General features: G+C 33.1%; 2 protein-coding genes across 2 annotated transcripts; one reads left to right on the forward strand and one right to left on the reverse strand.

Annotated features, from left to right (window-relative positions):
* Positions 1-9,149: 9,149 nt before the first annotated feature.
* On the forward strand, positions 9,150-14,535 carry LOC124446209 (serine/threonine-protein phosphatase 2A regulatory subunit B'' subunit beta-like). Its single transcript, XM_046997038.1, has 12 exons — positions 9,150-10,043; positions 10,523-10,626; positions 10,876-10,978; positions 11,046-11,120; positions 11,657-11,743; positions 11,829-11,867; positions 12,345-12,462; positions 12,819-12,867; positions 12,981-13,064; positions 13,252-13,546; positions 13,672-13,766; positions 13,857-14,535. The coding sequence occupies exons 1-12, from the start codon at positions 9,579-9,581 to the stop codon at positions 13,954-13,956; spliced, it is 1,614 nt and encodes a 537-aa protein (XP_046852994.1). The 5' UTR covers positions 9,150-9,578; the 3' UTR covers positions 13,957-14,535.
* A 443-nt stretch (positions 14,536-14,978) lies between these two features.
* Positions 14,979-19,406, reverse strand: LOC124446207 (remodeling and spacing factor 1-like). Its single transcript, XM_046997036.1, has 10 exons — positions 19,161-19,406; positions 18,751-18,845; positions 18,583-18,675; positions 18,230-18,361; positions 17,835-17,911; positions 17,519-17,646; positions 17,000-17,118; positions 16,655-16,759; positions 16,445-16,524; positions 14,979-15,724 (listed from the first exon to the last, which is right to left on the reverse strand). The coding sequence occupies exons 1-10, from the start codon at positions 19,384-19,386 to the stop codon at positions 15,082-15,084; spliced, it is 1,698 nt and encodes a 565-aa protein (XP_046852992.1). The 5' UTR covers positions 19,387-19,406; the 3' UTR covers positions 14,979-15,081.
* Positions 19,407-19,485: the final 79 nt, after the last annotated feature.

Here is a 19,485-nt window from a genome sequence, read left to right on the forward strand (position 1 = left end):
ATAAAAGTTGCTGAAACACCTACCTTGATAACTTGCAGAAATGAGCTGAACGTGTTTTACCAGTCGCTGAGCAAGTTCGACCTGTTCAATTGTATGATAGGAAAAAAACAGGGCCGCTCCATTAAGAAATTCTTTTGAATGACGTATATTCACAACAGCATACACATCTTATACAAAATGCCGGCATGCAAATTGCGTTTTCATGAAATGGTTATCACCAAATGGTGTTAAAATAACCAAGCGCAGCCAGTAATCTACTTAAAATACCTCCGCGCCGTCTTACGAGCAATTTATGAGCAAAAATTAGTTAAAATTGATTGGTGTGAAAATAGGTGAGGAAGGCTTAGTTGAATTCACCAAGCCGATTGATTTATTATAATGTAGTTAGGCACTTGCCGTAAAACAACAACCTGCTTTCGCCCAAACAATCGTAATTTCTTGCCAAATTTAGTTTGTGTCTTTTAATTTCAACCGCTAGTACGAAGCAGATCACAGTCGTTTTTTCAAAAAACTTATGCGTTTGTATCAGTCCACTTATATAAATCAGTGATATAAAAAATTGGTGGCTTACTCGTTCAGTTCTCTTCTCTTTTCTTCTTGATTTTTCAGTTGAAGAATAACAATTTCTGATTCATGATTTTACTTTTTTGATATATTCATGATTCTACTTTTTTTTCTGATGGCAATGATGTAGGTGGAGAGGAGTATATCCTCTCTTCTTCTGTCCTTCTTCTCTTCTCTCCTTGTCTGTCAATTATTCTATTTCCATGCCCTTTACTCTCCTCTCTTCTACTTTTCTCTTCTATCTTCTTCTCCTAACTTTTTACCTATCCTCTCTTCTTGTCTCCTTTTCATATCTATCCTTCATTCTCCTGCTTACCATGATCTTCACTTCTATCCTCTCTTCTTGTCTCCTCTTCATATCTATCCTTTAATCTCCTGCTTACCATGATCTTCACTTCCATCCTCTCCTCTCTTCTCATCTTCTCACCATTCCTCTTGTCTCCACATGTCGGTATGAAAAACGTTTGTTCTTTATATTCAGGTTATTATGTCAGAATCGTCGTTTTTCTTTATTCTTTAGTATCAAATATAACTATAATATTTTAATTACACAGAAAAGTGACGCTTACTTTGAAAAAGAGCACTATACACCCGAAAAGGTTTCTGTTTCTGTTAAAAGTTTTTCATCAAATCGTAGGTGAATAAGTTTGAATTTCATATTTTCTTGACGGTGGTTAACTACTATACAATGACCTACTGACCTTGCGATGTACGTTCAATTCCTGCTTATGTCAATAAAAGTTGATGTTTGTAGTTTGACTGCAATAATATATTTCTTGTTAATTATTTAAATTTGTCGTCCATTTCTTTTTTCCCTAACCAAGTTAATTTCAATGGCAGTGACTCGTCACTATCTCAGAGAGCCTGTTGACTACATAATTGCATGATTACGAGAATACATTATCGTCTCTTATGAAATGACGAATTTTTCAAATGTCATCTGCTATAAAATGACGAGTTTTGAAATTCGGTGGAAGACATAAAGTTAGACAAAAAAATTGATAAAGGTAGACACAAAAAAGTCGCAGACACCAGCATAAATTTTTACTGACTTCAGCAGTAATTGTCAACTTGAAAAACTACCACTCAAAGCTTCCACTTAAAAAATGAAGATCACGAGGAAAAATAAGCATTAAAGTGACGAAAATTTGTAGCTACTGTCTTTTAATGTCATATACTGTGTATAGATTTCTATATATAGAGAGAGTCTTAACCAATGCTTAGCACACCAGCTTCTAGGACATCCTTTTATCTCTCCAAATCCCATGTCGCACGGTTTAAGGTTTTAAGCAAATAACATTACTTCAGATAAGCTTGATGATGAAAAAGATCAAGGGAGAAATCAAAATGGCTGTGATGATGGAGATGAGTATCCTGATTTTATGCCTATTCCTTTCGGCTACTTTGCGAGATATTGAAGAGTTCGGAATAAATATGAGGTGTTGGAAATGCTTGAAAAAGGGTTTGCTTCAGTTGTCAGGGTAAATTTTATTACATACAACATCGTTTAAATAGAAGGTAATTTGGTCATGTGAAGGAAATTTTGTACGTGATTTGGAAATGCTTTATATACGCTTAGCTACGTAATAAATTGTCTCTATGCGATCATAAGAAACATTGCTTGGTTTATTTTATGAGAAGAGCTCTTGTAAACAAAAAGATAAAATTCAAAAGCAAAAAAAAACCGTTTTCGGTCCATGCTTCCCGATACCTTCTTAACCGTAAGGCACTAGAACGCCGCATGTTAACGTTTCGGTAGGAGATTTCAGCACCTCCACGCTATCCTGCTTAGGGATGCCAATACGTAGCAAGCTTCCGCCCATCAGACCCCGAGATCACCTGCGATAGGCTTTGCTCGGGGTACGCTGGGAGAGTGCGGTCGCAACCGAAGTCTGGGCCCCTGAAAAAAGTCATAAAATATTTTAGGGTAAAAAGAAATTTACTATACAAAATGAATCAAAATTTTATAACATAATGTTTCAAAGCAAGGTTCAATTTAGACAGTGCAAATTGCTTGGCTTATTAAATGTTATCTTTGTAGAAACTGTTATAACAAAGTAGATAATCTCTTTTTTCCATGAAGCCCATGGATGCTTTCGTTCATAATAAGAGAGTCATATTGTATAAGTTATTGTATAAGTAGCCTCTCGTTCATCACGAGTGAGTTATGAGAAAGTTGCATTGTAAAAGGTGACAAGTAAATAACGTATAAACAGGCTAAGAGTTGGTTTAAATTATAAGTCAAAACGGCAGAAGTTGTTTGAACCTTTGCAGTATCCTTGGATATTCTAGTTTCTTTTATGAGAAGAATTCTTGTAAAGAAAAACGACAAATTTTGAAATCAAAAAATACCGTTTTCGATCTGTGCCTCCCGATACCCCGAGATAGTTGAGCACTAGAGCGTCTCATGCTTATTAAGGGAACGAGATAATCATGTCTGCCATGAAGCCCATGGATGATTTGCTCGTGATACATGAGAAACAGTAAATGAGAGAGTTAAATCAGAAAGATATAAACTAATAAAAATTGTATAAAACCTATTTATTATAAATTATAAGTGTCAGAAAAGGGCACAGTGTCAGAAGAAGTTAATCGAAACATTGCTTGGTTTATTTTATGAGAAGAACTGTAAACAAAAAGATAAAATTCGAAAGCAAAAAACCCCGTCTTCGGTCCATTTTTCCCGATACCTTGTTATACGCAAGGCACTAGAACGCCGCATGTTAACGTTTCGGTAGGAGATTTCGGCCCCTCCACGCTATCCTACCTGGGAGATGCCAATAGCAAGCTTCCGCCCATCAGACCCCGACATCGCCTGCGATAGGCTTTACAAGTTAACTATACACCTTGATTAATACACTAACTTCCTTCATCTTGTATATATATTTTAAGCATTTAAGTATTTTATTCATTAAATCCCCTGAAGAGTGGGCAATCACGAAACTGGCTTGTCGGAATGAATCTGTAGTTTTGTGATTTTTTCTCAACACCACTACACACACATACATATATATATATATATATCCTACATCTAGTCTTATTAGCATGCACGTATTACAATTTAAGAATCTGATTAGCATTACTATAATACAATCCAACATGCATATATTACTGTAACTAACTTTCGACAGCCGTCGTAATCACAGTATAGGGAATGATAATCACATGCGCAATAAGATATGCGTGGCACAAAAAAATTCAATGGAGTGGCTCTACTGTATGTGCTGTATTGCACAATATATGAACGTTATGTTGGATGATTTTAAGAAAGGATTTCCTTATTCACAATGCAAATTCCATCAAGCATGACGAGCATTCCATTGTTCTCTTTCTCCCAGGGGAATGGTTGAAAACCACCAATTGTCTTTATGAAAGGTGGCATGCCAACCAGAATAAAAAATTTTAGTCATGACGTCAAATATAGAAATGTTAAGATATTTAAATTCGTGTGTTTTCACTTCAACGGAAAATTAGTCACTTTAACTGTGTAGAACGAAATGTAAATTCTGTATTTTTACTGACAAAGTACTGAAGTATGAGTTACATTGGATAACCAACTCGTCTTAGGGTAGGCTTCGTAATATGAAAGCTTTCACTGTAAAATGCTTTGATCACTATGTTCAGCCTTTGATCGTTTGAAAGTTCTTGTTGCATCGTTCAAACTCGACTGACTAAAGCTATTCGTGCAATGTAGGTGAATGTTCTACCATTTGAGCAGTCAAACAGAAAACATATAACAATTTGCTCGTTCTCAATATATCTGATTAAGAATTTAAAAACGCAAACTAACGTCATATGCAAAGTTATTCATCATGAAATCTCATACATGTGTTTCATATTTTCTTTTATTGTAGATCTCACATGGATGGAGTTGTGAAAGTCCCTTTACCACCTGTGTCATTCACTTCAATTACTCTTACTAGTTTGTCATTACTCATGTGTCATGGTGATTCATGGCTAAGAATGTTCATTTGTAGTTTGGATTTTTTGCTGATGTCAGTTGTTTGTTCATATAATGATGATGGGCCCCATTGTTATATGCACCCACCTGAAGGTGGTCAACTGATACTAACAGAAGATCAACTCTGCAATAAGCATTCTTTGAGTGATGATATAACTGGGGTATTGAAGTGATCCCTTTTCCTTCGCTTGAAGTTACCATAAAAGTGCATAGTAAATTGTAATCTATGGAAATGGCGATTCTCAGTAGCTACTTATTGGTGATGCCGGTAACTTCGTGTATGGAATGGTATAAACTATAAACAGATTGAATGGACATCGTATAACGGCATATGTTCGTAGGAACATTAAAATTGAAATGATTGGAGTATAAAAATCGATTATATTCTACGAACATGGAAAACAGGCGAGTGGAAAAACACGATCCATGTCTTGTGGTTTGTAAGTTGAGTAGATAAGTGTTTTATGAGTAACTGCATGAGATAGTTGAAAAAGATCCTGATGGTCAATTTTTATAATTTGAACTTTAATCACGAAAAACACCCAAATTAAAAAAATGTCAATAAAAGATGTTACTTGCTGAGAGAAAATAGCTGGCTTTCACTCGCTACTTTTTATCTATTTTATTTAACGTTTATAAGGAAAATTGCAATACTGCACGTGAGGCTCGTTGAATTTCATAGATAAAAACGTTATAATAAATTTCTATAATATAAGCGTAAAAACTGCGCGATGAAAAAAAGGGAACCTACTAAGTGGCCTGGATCAGACTGACCAGGACAACGCTTGGAAATCAGGTATTAAAGTTTTGTTCTTTTCAGTATATTTAATTTCAGTTTTTGTTCATTAATTATGTCTGTGGTCTGACGTTTATAACGTGTTTTTTTACAGAGTAGCTATGTCTGCGGGCCTACTAACCGGACAATGAATGAACGACCAACAGAAGCACCAGGAAGCAAGCGTCCTTATTGAAAGATTCACACTTATATAACGCATTTTCAAATTCAACCGTTAAATTTTCTGACAAAACACACTAGTGAAAGCCAGCTATTAATGAAGGTCTTAATGAAGCAACATGGAAATTTTGAATCGAATGAAGTCTAATAGACATCAAAAATGATTTTTATGCATTTTTATGCAAAACATGACATGGTCATGGTCATTTCATTTTTCATTGTTATTGGCAGGTCAATGTTCAGGTCGTTCGTACTGAATAATTTTTTCATATGATTTATGAATGGCTGCTATTAGTTTTCATTTTTCGTCTATTTTTTTTAAATTTTTGTTAACATTTTGCGCTTTTTCATTTTTTGTTCTCTACCAAAGTTTGCGTTTCTTTTTTTCTCGAGCGCAAAATATTTGCTGTATCAATAGGATAGTCAGCCCGCTTTTTTGTCGCTCTGTAAATATAAATGGCGATGTATATAAAGTCGCTGCATGTTAAAGTAGATCATCCGGATCATTGAAAACAACAAAAATATGAAATATCTTAAAACTACAAAAAATTATGAAAATTTTTCTAAATTTTTGATCTTTTCTTTTATTGGAGGGTTTTTTACCGGATCCACAGGTTTTCCCTCCCATTTCGTTTTGTTTTGCGAAAAAAACAGTGTCCATATTTGGGGCCAAGCGATGTTTTTGACATAACATTATTTATTGTAGCTATCATGAATATTCACGTTTCTTTTTCATTCCTTGGCTTTTGGGTACATCTCCCAAAACACTGCGTTTATTAAATACAATGGCATACATTTGAAAAAAATAGGTACGAAATGCGTACATTTTGGTATAGCCTGCAAGTATATAGCTGCTGAATGAAGTAGATTTAATCAACATAGAGTAAAATAAAATTATATATTTAATATTATTTATGTCAAACTTTTTTAAGATTTGAAAATGCTCTTTAGTGTTACATTACCAAGTAATTTCCTCACCCTGGAATCCGATACTACAAAGTAATTGCAACTGCTGGAATCCGATAATATTTGTTGAAGATCAAAGGTAAAGAATTCCAAAATAACTCAAATACTCTCTTGTTTTGTGATGAAAAAAGCCTACACAGAATAAAGTCACTAAATTGCTTGATGCATCTCTGCAAAATGACAACAAGCAAGTAATGTTAGACCACTTGACCGAATTAATTACATCTCTGATCTCTTGGAAGTAATGTCATTGCATTTCTTCAGTTCACTACTGGAGTCAGTGTGGTTCTGCCAGAAATGAAGTTGAAAATCACATTCACCGACTTCAATGGTTTAGCCCGTCGACCTGGTGTGCATACTTGTGGTCCTTTACTTGAAGTTCCAAGCACCTATTAGTGCTACAGTGAAGTAGTTGAAGAGTTTTCATCCATTCTTCTCAAGAAAGCTTATGGACATTCAATTTTGTCTGGTGGGGACGATAAAGTCATATCTTCAGATTTAAATATTATACGACATTCCAATATTGAATTTTTTTCTTTGTGGTGAAATCCATAAATACATACTGTTGAAAAGAATTATTTCACCAGCAGATTGCTTCATTAATTGTATTATGTAGAAACTATAAATACCTGCTTTAGTTTAGCATTCAATCTGTTTTTTTGCATCAACCATGTAGGATTTTTTCATCACTTCCTTGACAGTATTGTAATGTATAACAGTGCTTGTAGTTTTGTTTTGATAATTCCTACTAAATGAGAATGTAAGAAAACGATCTTGAGAATGTAAGCTCGGAATATTAAATCGCTAGCAATTGTGATGTAAACTGTATAATTATTGTTTCGTCATTGTCAAAGTAAACAAACTTCTATTTGTGTTCGTGTACTACTATTTGTTTTTGTGTACTTCTACTTGTGTTCGTGTAATTCTATTTGTGTTCGTGTACTTCTATTTGTGTTCGTGTGCTACTATTCGTGTTCGTGTGCTACTATTCGTGTTCGTGTACTACTACTCGTGTTCGTGTACTTCTATTTGTGTTCGTGTACTTCTATTTGTGTTCGTGTATCGTACTTGTGGGCCACCGTAGGTATTCGATATATTTCAAGCGTTGGCAGATTGCTTTATGGAGGATGATACAGATGATAACGCCACGCTACTTTACGTTAAGGCTTGCCGATATTTACTGTCCGTAGAACATAGATCTTGGGATAAACTCGTTGCAATTTTACCTCTACTTAGGAACGCTCTGTGTTGTAGAGTGTGCCACAGTCTTGTTACTGCGCCTATGAGCTCTGGATATTGTCAGCATTTTGTATGTGGAAAATGTGTGAAAAGAAAACGAACTGTCAATCGCGGTTGTAAGTACTGCCTTGATCTCACTAAGGCAAAACAAAACGACCAACAAATTGAAATCGTGCTCGCCTGTTATAAAATACTTTGTAATATACTAAAGTCATCAGACCATTATATAAATAGCGAGAATAATTCAGCAATTGAAAAGATACTTGAGGAAGCAGAATTTATAGATACGTTTCCACGAGAAACATGCAATGGTCAAAAAAACAAAATACAAACAAGTAAGAGTAATTCTGTTACAAATGGTAGTATTTCTTGGGCTGATAAAGAATTGAAGTTTGCAGTTGAAAGGACATGATGGTATCACTGGAAAACAATATTGCAGATAATGTTATGCAGCAAGAAAACCAATGTGTCTCGTTTATTGTTGGAGAATCAGGAAAAGACACTGATTTGATCAGCACCAGTGAATTGTCTAGCCAACTTGAACAAAATATTATGTCTGACAAAAGCAACAAGGATAATCTTGGGAACTGTTCCAATGATATACCAAATGGTGTTGAATTAGTGAGAAATACTAACCCCAACAGTAAATGCCATCCTATTCTTTCAAGGAAAAAGAAAAATAAGACGACCAAGTCACAACTTCATTGTAAATCAGGTGTTAAGAAAATTACATCTTTTAAAAAAGTAAGGAAAAGGTACACTCCTGCTACTGGAAGATAAGATATATTTATCAAGTTTCTAACTTTGTATCTAAATAAAACTAGAGTTATATTTCTCTTATTTTAGTTTCGACTTTCATTAAACCCAAGTGTGTGTTGTCTATTTAAGATGTCCTTTTCATTATATATAATCATCAATTTGTTCAGAAATCAAAATATATAAATTCAACAATAAAACAATTTACAATAAGTCAGTATTTTCCATATCAGAGCTTATATAGCACTATCAAAATTTCAGCAATATTTGAATAATACATATTGATGAAAAATTGTCAAATGGCCAATAATTATTATGTAGAACCATATAGAACCGGGCCAATGATATTGTAATAAGGCCTTCAATTCATGATTGATGCACCTTTAAGGTATAGCAAAATGTTTTTTTTGTGTACGTCAGATTTTCAATATTCTCATTCTATTCTAATTGTAATTCATTATACATGGATGTTACACGTATATTGAATGCAAAAGATGTAGCAAAACTTCCAATGGTTGATTGGAAAGAATCATGAAATCTTTTGTCATGTAATCATTCTTTTTTTTGATAATTCTCTATAAAGTTCAAATATTGAGACAGCAAGAACACCATACAAACATAGGTAAACAAATACAGAAATGAGCCATAGCTGTTTGGGGGATGGAAAAGAGAAGATTTGACAATTAGCATTTTCTATTTTCAATTTTTCACAGTTCGATAAGTTAATATCTCTTCTTGGCATTACCTTTTGTTGAAATTACTCTATGTAATTTTTATAATTTATTCAACAATCAAAGAACATGTCATGTACTGAATGTCGTTTTGTGAAATGAATCAAATGTCAACAAATGAAATATGTGCACAGAGTGCGACCGCCAGGACAGCTGATTCTGTGATTCACTAAACGTTCACTTTTCTCTGTTGGTAAATAAAAGTATGACTGTTATATCATTCAACTAAAGTACATTATCTGCATAGTGAATGTTTTATATGGCTTTATGGAAATGTGCTTTGTCAAAACTGATATTCTGTTGTGTATTCTTGTTTCGTGTCGTTTAAATTGACCAAATATGTTTTCATCGACATGTACGATGACGAGAGTGTGTTGGGAATAAATTTCACTTAAAAAAAGTTGCGATGCGTATAACTATGACATTGGTTCCTTTACTTAAGTCAAAAGTTGATGAACTTTTTTTGACATGGCTTTCTACCAATGAAACACAAAAATATCTTGAAGATGACCTCAGTCATATTTTACATGGTGTTTCTCCAGCTGCTTACGAGCATCATGTACCTTCTTATCTAAACTCTCGTCCAGCTTCTCCACCTGCACCTCCTAATGCAGTGCTTACTACACGATCACCAAGGAGTCCAAAGACTCAGCGAAAGACAAGTAAAAGTCATTGTAAACATAGTGACCCTCATTTGGCAAGCTTTGATGTAACTGATGGACAAAGAGATGCCATTCCACAATTCTATTTTCCAAAAGGCACTCCCTCACCCAGCACTAAGAAGGAGGATGAAAAGATTTTAAAACTAGTGGAAAATATCTTTAAAATAAACCCTACTATACCAAGGAAAGAGTTCTCTTCTATTACCAAGGTATTTATAGTTAGCTTCATCTGGCTGTTTGATGTTTGAAATTATGACACTTTGATTATTAAATACCAGATATTTTAATTTTCAGAAAATATAGGAATTCATGAGATAATGTGTGTGTTGCCTTCTTGAACTTCTTATTTGTACAAACTGGCTGAAACTGCAAATCTTTAAAATATTTTTGTTAACCTTGTTTGATTTTTCTGTAATATGTGTGAAAAAGAGTAATTTAAGAAAAATACTATAAAGCTGATTTATGTACATGACTTGCAAGCAAAGATTTATGAATTAGATATATTGATCATGACTTGAGTATATATAGATGTTTGTGTGACTGACATAAATACCCAGTACATTTTATTAAAAAAAATATGCCCCAGATCAATGCTTTTTTGAAAATCAAATATGTTTTTTTTGTTTCCTGTCCACATACTTTGTACAATATTAAAACTTTGCATTCTTTGTAATTTTTTTGTTCAAAGGCTTGTAAGTTTCCATTATTTTGGAGAAGTATCTTGTTCAACTGCTGTTGTGGATTTAAAGCTTCTTTTGTTACTTATCAAAACTTTCTATCAGTTTGGAATAAGTAAGTACATGTCTTTGATGCTATACATAAAAATACATAATTTGATTGTCAAAATCATTCCGTTGTTATCTTTCATTTGTTGTGGAATTCTCGAGCAAGTCAAAGAAAGAGTTATTCTACTTAGTTTTAGTGTGGAGTAAAAATTTTGGAATAAAATTGACAACATCAGCATTTATACAATAATTTGAATGTGATTCTTGCATGTTTGTGGATATTTTTATCAATTCTTTTTGATGAATTTCAATTTAGGTTAACTCAGACTTGCCATGATGAAGCTTCTAGATTTGTGTATCTAATGACTTACAACAAAAGAAATTTTCTAATTTCAGAAGATTTCATTCCTCTTATCCAGGTAGATGATGTTGCTTTACAAATACATAGAGCAATGATTGTTTAGTAAACATGTTTTCATTGATTAGGATGTTATTGATAACCATAGTGGCTTGGCATTCTTAGCTGATACTCCTGAGTTTCACTCTCGATACATTAAAACGGTAAAATAAAAGTTTTATTCATATTTTACAACTTTCTTAAATTCAATAAAACCATGTTCTTTAGAAATGAAAATTTTTTTTCCAAAGACGGCTTTTTTTGCAAACAGAGGGAGTTCCTTTTTGTTTTAACCTTCTAAAGAAAAATAGTAACAATTATATCCATTCATAGAAGTAAAATATTCATTTACGAATGAATGTTGATTTATATAACACACTATGGGATTTTTGGAAAAATCTTCCCATGTAAATTCTGTGCTAGAGAAGTTTAACATTTGGAAAAGCTTGGAAGTTCTAGAAACACTTAAGTTTTCAATACTATAGGGTTACTCGTCCCCCCCCCTCCCCTCCCAACAAAATTTATCTTCTGTTAAACTCAGTCTTTTTGTAATAAATCTGAGTTTTGACACCTCTGGGAGTTCAACTTTACAACACAAGGATTGATTTTACAGCTTTCATTTTAATGGTTTGATTTAATAAAGGTATTCTTTTGAGATACCTTTATATATTCATGAAAATAATTGACGGTTTCTCTTTAGGTTATTGCTAGAATCTTTTTCGCAGTCAACAGCTCATGGACTGGAAAAATCTCTTTACCTGAATTACGAAACAGTAATTTTTTGAAGGTGTAGTAATTTAACAGTACTCATTTAGACCATGAATTACTTTTGTGAGAATGAAATGCATTAAATCTTTTTACATTTTTCGCAGGTATTGTCTATCTTAGAAGACGAAGATGACATTAATATGGTGAGTTTCTTTCAATACATTTTAATTCAAATCCTACAGATTAGAGTATTTATTTTCTCAAGTCAGGGACGACAGAACCTGCTTAAAAGTGGAGGGAGGGGTTTGCAGAATAGCGTGAAAACAGACTCAATATGTGGAACGCTTAATTTGACTGTTGCTTTTGCTCCATATCACTTAGTGCTGTTGTTCTTTATCATTACTACAAAACCAAGCAAATCGTTATTCACTTGTCTATCTTTATCATAGCAGTTTGACTTTGAGCAGAATGTTGACAAAAAATATGGTTCTAAATCTTTGAGAGCACGGTTTCTTAAGTTGTCATTTATAGAAAAATATTCGTATCACTAGGGTTGTTTGTGGACGTTATTGAGACTCTATAGAGTAAACGATGTCAACGATGTCTGACTTGTTTGCTGCGATATAAAATATGTTACCTGACCATTTATAAAAGTGAACGCAAACTTTTCCACGTTTAAGGTTGTCGATTATTTTTCCTACGAACATTTCTATGTGATTTATTGCAAATTTTGGGAACTGGATTCAGATCATGATTTATTGATTGATGAAAAAGATCTCTTGAAACATGGAAATCATGGTAATGTTCGTTCTTTGTTTTGTTAATTTGAAGATGTTTTTCCCTCTCATTTCTAAAGAAGGAATTACGGAATTTGTCCCCTTTACAAACATAAACTGTTTTTGTACCTAAGAAGAATAACTAAGTCCAATTTAGCTTTACCAAGCTTGAGCTCGAGGCGTTGATACTTTCTGAATTCTTTAAGAATTCAAAAAAGAACAAATAAGAATTATAGTCTTACATTTATCTTATTTGGATTGAACACTTTCCATTTCTTTTTCAACTTACTTTAGTTCCTTAATATTTTGTCTCACAAAAGATACATACGTTGTCCATTGCTTTCATTGCCATTTTCCAAGTGTGTTTTGTTTTTACAGCTATGTCTTCTAAAGTTATTCATCGCATTTTTTCTGGATGTGTGACCAAGTAAGTCATCCTTTATAATTCATGACAATTCTTCATAATGCAAGACAATATTTGAAAATTCTTTGCGTATTATTGCATTGAGATTTTAGTTGACGACAGTTTTCTTCCTTAAGATGTCCTTCAAACAACGGCAAAATGACCTATGAAGAGTTTGTGTGGTTTTTGATAGCTGAAGAAGACAAACGACAACCAAGAAGGTATTACTGATAACACGAAACTTATGCGCTGACATTTCCTATAATAGAAGAATCATCTTGAGCTTTCGAAAATACAGTTTCGTAAAATATGAAAAATCTTATATATCGTCATCTTGCATGTTTCTTTTGTCGTTGTAAATAATAGGAAAACGTAAGGTCAATTGTAAAATTTCTTTGTTCTTCGTAGCATAGAATATTGGTTTCGATGTATGGATCTAGATGGCGACGGTTTTATATCATTGTATGAACTGGAGCACTTTTACGAAGACCAGGTCGCCAAGATGGAAGCTCTTGGAATTGAAGCAATGTCGTTTGAAGACTGCGTGTGTTCTATTCTCGATTTAGTTAAGCCAAAGTTGGATGGAAAACTTAGTCTTGGAGATTTGAAAAAATGTGGACTTGCTCACATTTTCTTCAACACATTCCTCAACTTAGACAAATATGTTGAATACGAACAGAGGGATCCTTTTGCATCGATGAAGGTAAAAACTAAATGTTATAAATCATGTCTACACTAACAAGGATGTGATCTTTATTCACAAACGTGTGAAATAATAAATGAAACATTAAAGAATGATAGATTTTTTGGTGAACATGAAATTTTTAGTCTGATCCAGATGACCGTGTTCCTTCTGATTGGGAGAAATATTGTTTGGAGGAGTATGGTTTATTAATTGCTGAGGAAGGAGCGAGTGATGATGGGTGAGCTTGCTTTAACCAAATTTTATTTTTATTGCACATTTGTGTTGTACTTACCTATACCTAAATTTTAAACCGATCATTTTGGTTTAGGAATTATGACGATGATTTACTTGATCTGTATGATGATAATGACATTGTTGATCTTGATGAGAAAATGTGCAATGTGGAGGACGACTTTCAGCATTTATGACGAGTGACCGGATATGATTGTTTCAATTTTTTTTGAAATGTTTGTTATTGTGAATATAAAAACATATTATTTAGGTCTAGTCACTATAGTGATCTATCTATAATACAACACGAAAATCCAGGCTTTACTACTGATACTATACCACAGTTGTAAAAAGTCTGAGCTTGCATGTATAAATTACGCACTAAGCTATATGCTGGATTTTTTGCCTCTCTATATATTTAACTATTTGATTTACTTTGTATTCATCTAAAAGCGTACAAATTTGTAGCATTATGGAATTTCTTTGTGATGGTTAATTTTCCTGGATCCTGGATGTATATAGTGTTACGGTAAATTATCGATACAAAATGATTTCGTTTCTACAAAATGCATGGATATTTATAAGTCTTAAATAACATGAAGTAAATATATCAATAACTAAACTACTTTTTCCATTAGAATCTGGGTGTTTTGTAATATCATTTTCTACATTGTAACTGAAAATAAGTTGTATTATACAGTCTAATAATAATAGCTAATCTTTATTGAGGATGCCAACATCACTAAAAAGTGGTTTTACAGAGGGGTCCTCTAAAATCGCGTGTTAAACTTTTAGGTAAAATTTATAGTAGTATGCAGTATACAATGGTGTGTTGCAATATGTGTGCACCGTGGTAGATTTTGTCAAGAACATACCTCGATATCCACATCTCTGTATTTGATGGAATGTACGTTACATATAGCACATTAATTACTAAGTTAAGATGTACTAAAATAAGTCAACTTTTAATGAGGCAACTACTCATGGCCTATCTTTGACTTCTGTCAGAGGGATCCTTTATCAATATAATGTTATTTTAGTTTTTTGGAAGACAATGCATAATCTTCAACTTTTGACCAAGCATAATTAAAAAACTTATTTTGATAAAAGTTATTGAAAATAACCTTGTGTGAAATACTTATTACAAAACAAGTGCATTTTAGTGTCTTTCGTTTTATACTATTTGTGCAGACTCAGAAATATTGTTGAACAGTTTCATGTCGAAAACTCGAAATAACATCAATAAACATATTTATTTTCCTGGTTTACAAGTAAAAATATTTACAATTACATTGGATTACCAAAACTAAAACATCACTTTGTTATTTTATGTATTTACAACTTAATTGATCGTTGTTAATTTTGCAGTCAGTTTCTGTTGTTTTCCCGTTGACACAATTTTCTAGCTCTAATGAGTCAATAATATCTGTCGTGTCTTCATTGAACTTCACATTTTCATTCAATATTTCAGTTTTTGAAGTAATCTTACGATCGATAGCTGTGGATACATATCTGTCTATTTCGGTAATAGAAGTTGCGCATCCAAAATTATCATTTCTTAAAATTTGTAAACCAGCATTACAAGCGTTCTTGTCGATTTTACAACCTTTGTTATCGTTACATTCTATGCCATTGCTACCTTTCTCCAATGAAAATTCATGACGTCTAATATAAACATGTCGCTCAGGATGTTTAGGGATTTGAGAATTGACCATAGGACTACCAGGCTCATAGTTTGAATCGGAATCGCTGTCGCTGCACAGCATTCGACGACGTTTAGACTGTCTTACAGGACGCACTGCCTCGGGAACTGCCTGGATTTGATCATGTCTGCCTTTATTTTTGCCATATCTGTCAACAGCTTCGAAAATTTCCTGGTCAAAATCAGAGAAGGTGTAATCGACTGTTTTCCTAACTCTTCCTGACTGTCGTATGTTGGATAAATTTATACCACAAGCATTTTGCCTAAAAATAAAAAAGATATCAGCATGTTTCTGATAAATTCTGATGAAACTCGTTAAGAATTTATCTTGCCTGAGTATAAGTTTTAAATAGGCAACCATTTATGTGTTAGTATAAGTGAAAAGAACGTGATGCATGAATTTAATTATTGTTGTCCAAAGTGTCAGAAAAATTTCAAAATATCTCCAGTTGTCGGCACAATTTGTCATGATAATGGACTATTGTTTCTTTGACTGGATATAACTTTAGCTCATTCTTTTGGCAACGCAATCCGAACTAACATCAGATAGTGTCGTGGCAGACATGAGCTGTATGTTGAAATTAAGGAGAGTTTCATTGTATTTATTGACATTATTTGCCAAGTTATTAAAAGTTACGGGAATGGAATTCTTATTCTAAAACGATTTAAAAGTGAAAAGAATCCGGCTAGATAAATTGATCTAAATGATGTAGCAAAGATGATTTATGGAAATTAATCGCTTTTTTGTCAAAAAAAAATTTGGAAAAAATGAATGCGCATGCGCACATGAATGAAAGTAGCTTTCATGGCAGTGCCTGAAATTTAAGGACACGGTTAGGTCTTCAACGTCACGATAGCAACGTGATGCAAATTTAATGCTTACTTAACTTTTATAAAATGAATATGTTTTCAATTTAGAGTGACTATGATTGTTACGAGATTAAATGATTGTACTTTCAGCATAACAATGAACATAACCTTACCTATTTGCGGCTCTGCTACGAGCTTTAATACGAGTGGATATCCTGCTGTAAATTCCTTTCAACGTTTCCACAAGCATTAACTAAAATTAATTGAACACTGACCATTAAACAATACTGAACCGTATTAGCTATGTTTTTACATTCAACATTTGTAATGATGTCATTTTCTTTGGTGCTTCACCCAATTTTACACAACCCTTGACATCTCACCGTACAACAGTAAGGACAAAACCAGTCTCCAACAGGTACATTCATAAGTGGGGGACGTAAACACGCTGTATGATATGCAGCATCGCATTGGTCACAGAGAAGAATCTGAAATAGTTACAAATTACAACAAACTTTTAATTTTAGGCTATAAGGAAATAGTGTATGTTTTATTTCTCCATAAATGTTCAATTTTATCCTTAAAACCGTTCAAACAACAGGTTTTTTTTGAATACACTGAATGGTCTATTGCCATATTGAAAGTCGAAGAAAAGATAGTGAATAAATCATTAATTTTTCAGAAAACGATGGACGATAGATGACAATTTAAACTGTACATAAACTTACCAATTCAGGATGAACGCTTGAAAAACATCTTGCGCAAGGGTTATCATCATCAACATCGCTCTCATCATCGCCTGAACCGGAAACACAACTTAATGACTTCCCTTTTTTGCTCAGTTTTCCTATAGCATCAAACATAATACATTCTTTTAAAATAAAACTATTCAAAATTTACATGATGAAAGCCGTTACTAAACCAAAAAAAATCTTAACGGTATACAATATTGACCGGTGTGCATATTTTAATCTTATAAAAAGGCTCAACTATCGATAATAACGACGCATAATATACATAGAAAAGATTTGAGTATCAACTAAAATTGCTTTATTTTTTACATCATTGAAAATTGTACATTATACGAAAAACAATTTTTTTACTGTAGCCATTAGTTATGTCCTGTGAGAGTGAAAAAAACACGACCTTACAGCAGGCAAAGATCGTAAATGCAACGCTGTTTCTGTAACAGTCAGAAATGGCGTGCTTCACAAAAAAAATTGCGTAGTATGTACATGTGTGTGCACCTTTTTTTTTCTTTGTTTTTTTCAGTTTGTTCTTTCTTTCTTCTTTCTTTTCCCGTGCAATATCTTTGGGGTTATTTTTTGATTTCATTTCCAGATATTTTATAACATCCATTATTTCTTCAACTTCACTGCACAAAGTATAAAGAGACAAAAAAAATAATGGTCGTTTCTTTTGCGACCCATTTTTTGTTTCTTCAAAGTATAAAAAGGACTTTGAGCATAGGAAAATTAAAATTTTGAATTACGAAGTTGGTGATGAGAAAAAATAATGAAAATTTGCCTTTATAAAACTATACTATGAGATATCCCATTATACCATGCAAGAACCTGCCAAGCTTCACAATCCACTTCATCTTCTTCTGTTGAGTAAAGTCTGATTTGCAAGAATTCATCCTAAAATTTCAGTTACTAGTCTAAGCATTGCACAGTAAAACGATTGCTTTCAATTTTTATCTTCAACCAGAAAAACATACCTAAGGGGGAGAGCAACTGGTTTGTACTAAGGACCTCAGAAGGACATTGTTTATTCAAAGCTGAGTGATTTTAAACATTTCCTCGCATAGTATGCTCAATTTGAATTGCACATTATTTCTACATTCTTTATACTTACGTAGAACTTAAGCATTTATGTATCATGTAATTTTCTCAATAATATTGTTTTATTGAATCATAAATTTGTGACTTCTTTCCAATTCCCCTTAAGATTTTTACCTCATGAAACCAGTATATAAGACCATCAATATCACTACCCAAAGGGTGAGGTCTTAAATCAACTGGTGAAAGATCGCAGTTGACAGCAGTCTTGAATTTGTCATTGTGGTCAAATTGAGATTCAAGTAAGTGCTATAAAAAACATAATAAATAAAATTTTTTAATTAAAACATGAATGATGTGAACTTACACAAAATCGTCAAAACAATTAATGCATTTTTATTATTCTTTCCCTACATCACTAAATATGTTTGAAAAACGAGAAAACCAGAATTAGTATACCTCTGGCTCTAACTCCTAAAATCAGAACAAACACCTTTTACCGTAGGCACAAATATTATAAATGTCAGTACTTTAAAAATTGCCAATTTTGCTGCACCCAGAAGTTTATGAAATCCAAATTGATGCAAGTCCCAGGCTATCTTCTCATCAAATTCTTTTACAAACTAAAAGATAATGATGAAAAAAAAATTCAGAATAACATCACATGTGAAAGACATATAATAAATGAAAAGAGTTACCTTCAGCAAGCCTTTTTCCCACTTTTCTGGAATTACTCTATAGCCAGCTCTTCGTAACAATTTTATGAAAAGTGCTTGAATATCTTCATGGTTATCTGTGTACAAAGTTTTATGAAAAAAGTAGAATGTATAGTATACTTTAAGAATCAGAGAGGGACTTTAGAACAATTTTTGATGCTATTTGTATATAAGTTTAGAATGGATTAAAGTGAAAAATGATCAGGGCTCAAAATTTACGCTATCCACAGGATTCCTGATTTTAGTTTTGGATACCAAAATTTTGGTGAGTCATAAAGAAAGAACAAATGCACAAGAGAGGAGAGAATTTACTTTAGAGAATTTACTTTAGAACTATACAAAAGCTAGGGCACATTGTTCACCTCGATACAATTCTCCAATGAAAACATTACCTTCAGATGGATTGTCAAAAAAATGCTGGAGAGTTGCAATAGAAAGCTCTTTGAAGTGCAGCATTGGTCCAAATATTTTAATAAAAGAGCAAACAACAGCAAAATTTGGGTCTTTAACTATTCCCTGGGAAGATTTTGACGATGGTACAATGATTTTATTTTCACTAGACTCTTTATTTTCTTTCTCACTTATGACGTTGTTTTTACTGCTAATTTCTAACGCCATTTTGCAATTTTTGAAGTTGGCGGCGGTGTTGGGAAAAAGGACTGGCGCCAGCGAACTGTTGTTATCCATTGTTGTGATAATTCTCTGGTTCTCTGGTTA

The sequence above is a fragment of the Xenia sp. Carnegie-2017 genome, unplaced genomic scaffold (assembly GCF_021976095.1).
Source record: "Xenia sp. Carnegie-2017 unplaced genomic scaffold, XeniaSp_v1 HiC_scaffold_22, whole genome shotgun sequence".
NCBI lineage: Eukaryota > Metazoa > Cnidaria > Anthozoa > Malacalcyonacea > Xeniidae > Xenia > Xenia sp. Carnegie-2017.